This window comes from Microtus ochrogaster, linkage group LG1, assembly GCF_000317375.1.
Source record: "Microtus ochrogaster isolate Prairie Vole_2 linkage group LG1, MicOch1.0, whole genome shotgun sequence".
NCBI lineage: Eukaryota > Metazoa > Chordata > Mammalia > Rodentia > Cricetidae > Microtus > Microtus ochrogaster.
In genome coordinates, this window is record NC_022027.1 from 28,367,524 (window position 1) to 28,374,033 (window position 6,510).

At 49.6% G+C, this 6,510-nt stretch overlaps 1 protein-coding gene across 2 annotated transcripts in view; it reads right to left on the reverse strand.

The window, feature by feature from the left end:
- Nucleotides 1-6,213, reverse strand: part of Corin (corin, serine peptidase) — a 186,708-nt gene extending 180,495 nt beyond the window's left edge. The window contains exon 1 of one of the 2 annotated variants that reach the window (XM_005359323.2): nucleotides 6,145-6,213. In XM_005359323.2, the coding sequence (XP_005359380.1) occupies nucleotides 6,145-6,213 (69 nt within the window). Of the gene's footprint in view, nucleotides 1-5,648; nucleotides 5,916-6,144 lie in introns of those variants that run through there. The other variant, XM_005359322.2, reaches the window with a different exon arrangement.
- Nucleotides 6,214-6,510: the final 297 nt, after the last annotated feature.

The following is a 6,510-nucleotide window of genomic DNA, read 5'->3' on the forward strand; positions in this document are numbered from 1 at the left end:
GCACACCAGCTCATAGCTGTCACCAAGGCTGAGCGGGCAGAAGACAGGAAAATGGCACCAGCCCTGCTCATTTCCCACCACCACGTTACAAGTGCAGCTCCCGGACACAGAAAACGGGACCTGGTTTCCACCCGCAAAGTCCCATCGCTTTGTAGCATCCATTTAGTGCTAAACTCCCATTTCCAATCTCACTTGACTGGGACAAAAATGTCTTAAAGATAAGAGAAATATTGAGCAAATCAGAGACATTCTGACTTCCAAGCCACACAGGCATCCTGCCTACCTGGAGGATGAGGTTCTGAAACAGACAAAGGTGACAATTTCGTACCATCAACATACGCATTGAAAACCCCCAGCAGGAGCGCTGCACCAGAGAACGATATAATTTCTATTGCTGGAGTCCACGTGTTCTCCAGGGGTGGAATAAGGCTTCCTCAGTGGAGCACCCAATTAGCTCATTGGCTCCCGCCAAGAGGACAAGAAAACACACATCCTTAATACAGGACCACACTGTGAACCGTAAGGCACCAGGGTTTTACGGCACATTGCTCTCTGTATTCTTGTGTTCACTGAGGTCACTGGGTGAAGATCAGGCCGGCTGACATGGAATCTTCACCCAGGTCTCTCTTTCCCGTACTCCTGTTGCAGTTGAGTGCTTAGTCAAGTTGAGCTTCCCAAGTGCATGGAACTTCATTTTGTTCATCAATAGATCCCCAAGGGTCTAGTTCCCTGCCTGGCATATAAACTCTTGGCAACTGGATGAAAGAATCTATTCCTGTCCAGGTCAAGCTGTGCCCATGAGTTCTTCAAAGACCCAGCACCTGCCAGCCCCTGGGGAGCTGTGTTGCCCTATCTGGAAAAAGCCACACCAAACTATTCACAAAGAGATCTTTCACCATTCTAGAGGCCATTGAGCCCCCAAGTAAGAGCTGTCCTTCCTTCTCCATATGCATCAACCGTAAGCTTTCCATAGCATCAGCACCACTCCGAATGGTGGCACAGATCACCTGCAGGGGCCCTCTAGCCCTTCCACCAACCTAATCAGGGACTGGTATGCATTAGTCACCGCCAGTTCTGAGGGGACAGACATAGAGAAATGTCCCACAGGGGAGCTGATGGGACAACAGCCTACAGGATGAGAGAAAGACAAAACTCCCAGGCTGTGGACACCCTTCAGCAGAGCTCGGCAAACGGCAGGAGTGAGACAGGGTAGTTTGTGCCTCAAGGCATCATGGTTCTCTTTTCATAAGGACTAGAGAAAATCTTGGGATGGTAACAACCTGAAAAGGGGCGGTCGGACGTGCAGTTCCGTGCTCAGAACTCCCGGGCCAGGTAGAGAGCTCTCATTAACAGAGCATCATCTCCCAGCAGCACGGGGACTGTGTGCCTGCAAGAACAATAGACTTGCGCTGTATTTAGAGTAAGGAACTTACTCTAAAGTTCTCAGTCTTCCTAAAACTGCAATACTGCAATGCTAAGACAGTCCCTCACTTTATGGTGAGCTCCAACCATAAAATCACTTAGTTGCTAATTCATAACTACAACTTGGTCACTGCTATGACTCGTACTATAAATACCTTATATGCGACCCACAGCTTGAGAACCACCGCTCTAAAACACATCTGCCAAAGCAGAAAGAGAAAACCTTTTAGGAAGTAAGAAATAAAGGCCCGCTGAAGATAACAAGACACAGAGTTACGGTGAGTTGCCAATCCAGTGTGGCAGGTGTCCTGAAGACAAGTGGGGAGACATGTGATAATGAAGGCAGAGATTGGGGTGACACATCTATAAGCCAAGGAACATTGAGGAATATTCACTAGAAGCTAGGAATATTAAGGGAAGGATTCTCCCATAAATCCTTTAAAGAGATCAAGACCCTATCAACACCCTGATATCAAGTGTGTCGCCCCGGAAACTGTGAGCCCAGACTTTTCTGTAGTTTCTATTTTATCATAGCAGCCATTGGAAACTAACGTAGCACCTCTCTCTTTTTGCTAGGTTCAAATTTACCTCAGCCACTCACAGATAACTATTAGGCACCCATTGTATACCAGGCATTCATAACAGTACATAAAGACGCTGAAGCAGCTCTGCCCTTGAAGGCTTATATTCTAGTATAAGGTAGAATAAAGTGTTCAGAGTAAAAGTAAATGTGTTTGGATGCACTGTGGAGTGTTAGTCAACCAGGAAAAGAAGAAAATCCGTTTCTAACAAGAGGAACGAAGCTGGGCTCTTATGCTGAATGAGACGAGCCAAACACAGACATCAACACCCCACACGATCCCACTCGTATGAGGAACCTAAGAGTCCCATTCATAGAAGGAAAGGTGGGTGTGGTAGAGATGTCGGAAGTGTTCACAAACGGCGTGTAATTCAAGTAGTGCCAGATGACTAAGGCCTGGAGAGCTACCTTTAAGTAGCAATGCTAAATTATATTTATAAGTTATTTCTTGCTACCAGAGTAGATCTTATGCTAAATATTCTTATACCAAAATGATTTTTAAAAAGCATAATTAAGAGAGCAGAAAGAGGCATTAGATCCATTCATGGAATTAATTGTGGTGGTGGCTTCAGGGTCATAATCTTATTTCAAAGTCTAGTTGTATGTATTAAAGGCATACAATATTTTTAAACATCAAGACCTCAGTGAGAAATTTTCTTAAATACTTAATGCGGCTCTATAGAATGTACTGACTATTCATATAGTTGGAGGTATTTCCTCCATCATACGGTGTCCTTGTAGGCAGAAACAGCACCATCCCCACTTTCTGAGGGAGGAAACAGAATTGGCAGGAGGACTTGACCTGACCACGGTCTGGCTGCTTTTAAAAACTTGAGCTGGAGATCTGACACCAAGCCCCGTGGTCTTTCTCTTAAGAATGCTCACTATGGCACGTTTCATTCACTAGTTCCTCCATTTGAACCAGAGAAAGAGCAGGACAGGGGTAGAGGCTGAAATTTGGGGGAAGAAGCAAAGCAAACCTGGTTTACCTGACCTCTTAGTGGGGATCTAGAACTTCAGTCAGTATCCCTGAGCCAGCCAGTATGGTTTTCCATTTGCCTGGACAGAATGGATGGGACAGATGGGCCTGGACACGTACTTGTTGGTTATCTTATTAAGGCAAAGATGACGGGTAAGCAATCCTTGTCTGTCTTAGACCTTTTCAGCTCTTCCTTGTCCCCAGGGAGCTCCCAGAACAGCACTGGGAGATTAATATCTTTGTGTTGAAGGACACTAGGCTAAGGGAAGAGGACGGAAGTCCTGGAGCAGCACGGAGCAGCCTTCTCAGAGTGGAAGTTGCATAATGAGGCATGGAAAGAGGACACAGTGACTCTTCCCTCTCTGGAGACACTACCCTCCCATTCTTTCCCTGACAGTGGAGGGGGTCACTAGGGCAGCTTGGTGGCACTTGCTGGCTCTGTTGCCTTGCCAGAATGAATAACCCCCTCTACTGTCAGGGAAAGATGTGGAACAAGCCTCAGAGGCTGCTTTTATTAAAGGCAAAGACTCTTCCTTGGGACCTGAGGATATCTAACAGATAACAATTTAAAGAATGTCTATCTGGGTGCTAGAGAAATGGCTCAGCAGTTAAGAGCACTGACTGCTCTTCCAGAGGACCCGAGTTCAATTCCCAGCACCTACATGGCAGCTCACAGCTGTCTGAAAATCCAGTTTCAGGGGATCTGACACCTTCACACCAATGCACATAAAATAAAGATAAATAAATGATAAAAAAAATTAAAAAAAAAGAATGTCTATCTGCAAATGGTCTCGCCCCCTCAAGCCTGAAGCACAAGCTAGCTTTGTAGGGACATGATGACACTGTCCTTCACCAGCTTTTATGATACCTGTTCCAGATGTCCCAGAGTAGGCACCTCAAATTTCATGGTGGTTGCATTGAACCCTGCCAGGAACAGTGAGACTCACGGAGAGAGCAGCCCCATGGTGAGACTGGGAAGCAATTGCAACACAGCAGCATTCACCCCATTCTGGGAACTGATGCTACACTGGATGGCTTCCTGAAGCTTCACACACACACACACACACACACACACGCACACGCACGCACGCACGCACGCACGCACGCACGTGCAGAACTGAGATGATAATCACCCAGACTACAGTGAACCTAACTGCATTTATGTGTGCGCCTTGCCCCTGTTTAATCCTGAAGTTATGCAGTACCTCCTCCTGGGCCTCCTTTCTTTCCAATATGGCAGACACAGGGCCCTGGTGCCCACTCTGCTATCACTGAGATTTCTGCAACATGAAAGTTTATGGTGGAATCTATTCTGTGCCTTTAAAAAAATTGCTCATTCTTGGAAATCTACTCGAAGAGATTACTAAAGAATTTCTTCCCTCCTCCCCTTACCCAACTGGAAGGACAATTTAGGCTTTTATTTATATTGTAACTCTACTCCACAAGGAACTTTCTGGAATGGGTCCCTTCCCTACAAAAGCTTCACAGCTTCCTGGGGCTTAGGTTACTCCATGTTCCCCGCACTCTAAAGACACTTCATACAGTGAAAATGCTCAGTGTAAGGAGGAATCCGCAGGTCTTCACTGTTCCAGTGACTAGGCACTTAGCAACCCCAGAACCCTGCTTTCAGAAACTGATTTTGAGCAATTTCATACAAGACTAGGGAGTACCAGGCAGTCAGCTAATGTTGACGGTATTGTGATTGACGTATATACCCCCAAAGCCTAGGGTTTTGTTGTTTGTTTGGGGGATTTGCCAAAATTAACATCTGCGGTACTTCTAACTTCATCTCTGCCAAAATGAGTCCTAGAAGGACAATTTGCGGTGGTGCCTGGTTGGGCTCCCTTTTCTGGTGGCACTCTCGGATTCTCATGCAGACTTCCGAGTACATCGGTGGATTTCTTCAAATCTTAAAAATGGAATAACTATAAATAAAGCACAGACGTGGACATAGAGACTCTTGGAGCCTTGTACCGCAAGCCTCCTCAGCGCCTCGTTCTGAGAAGCTTCAGTGAGAGTGGATTGCCGGGACGGGACAACCTTCCAGAGAAGCTAGAAACTGAGACCCCCAACTCGCTCCCCAAAATGGGAAGCCGCACAGAGCGCCCACACTGCCGTCCTCCGGCCTCCAGAGCAGCCGCGTGGAAATCCTGGACCGAGTTCTAGCAGCACCTGACGGGACACCTAACCACCCCTCTCCCCGCCGACACTGACTGGTCCTACCTATCTGCCTCTGCGCAGCTGGGACCCTGGCAGGAACCAGCAGGTTCCTGGACCCTAATGACTCCGCAGCCAAGGGTAGCTGCAGCCTAGACTGAGTTTCCACAGGCTCGGGTCAGGGGAACGCTCTGCAGTGCCCTTCCCTTTCTCTGGAGAACGTAGCAGCAAGGCCACCTCTCCTCTGGACTGCGTGAAAAACTCGTCCCAAACCCCAGCAGCTCAATGCCTGCGGCGCAACCCGCGGACAGGCGCCAGTGGCGCCGGTGCTTCGGGAACCGGTACCCTCCCGAGGGAAAGTTTGCGAGCTTTCCCAGTACTCTGTTCTGCGGTGCCAACGCACGGGACCGTTCCGGGGTGATGACTGGCCCCCAATAGGGGAAGCTTCTGCAAACGGGACCCAGGCACTGCGCAGCAGCCCGGCTGAGTGTAGTGGGGTTGCAGGCTTACGTCTGGGGCAGGCGGGGCTCCGACGCTATCCTTCCAGCTGCCGGGAGCCTGGAACGTGGGCCCGGAGAGGAAGCCACCGGTCCCCGAGGGGCCGGATCCGACGGCTCCACCTGCAGCCTTCCCCGGAACCCGCGCGCAGCCAAGCCCACTCGGTGCTTGGAGAGCGGCAGTAGGAGGGATTCTGCAGGAGAGGTAGCATCGCCCGGGACAGGAGCAGCGGGCTCTCCGCACTGAGTTGACCGGAACGCTGAAGAAAACCTTGCCCATGACTGCCTGCGTCCCCGACGCCAAGCCACCGGAGTGGAGGACAGTCCGCCTGGGAACCGGCTTCAGGGCACTGAGCGTACCACCGAGAAGTCCGTACTCACTGCCCCAAGGACAGGAAGGAGGGGGCACCCGATGAAGGAAGGGACAGGGAGTAAAGGGTTGAATCTGAAGTCACCAGGACTCAGGCACTCAACCTGTGCGCGAGAGGAGCGCGAAATGTGGATCTTACCCTCTTTGGGGCGCTAGCTCGGCGACCGTGCTCTTCCGGAGCAAGGGCGGGGGGCCGTTTCATGAACATGTTTTTCTCTGTCCACTCTTATCTCGGTAGCTTTTCTCAGCTCTATAGAAGAGGCTCTACGGGTGTCTTTCTCTTCACTCGGAGTGAAGTTGTACTCAGGGGAAAGAAGCCCCATATTTTGTCTCCTTGGCAGACCCCACCCGCAGACCACTCCCTCCCTCCACTCACGTCGCTGGGTCCTACCCATAACCCTTAATGACAGTTCTTTCATACCCACCCCGCCTTCAAAAAAAAAAAAATTCTTCTAAGGCAGATGGGAAGTCAAGAGTCTGCTGCCCCAATCCTCCACACCAGGAA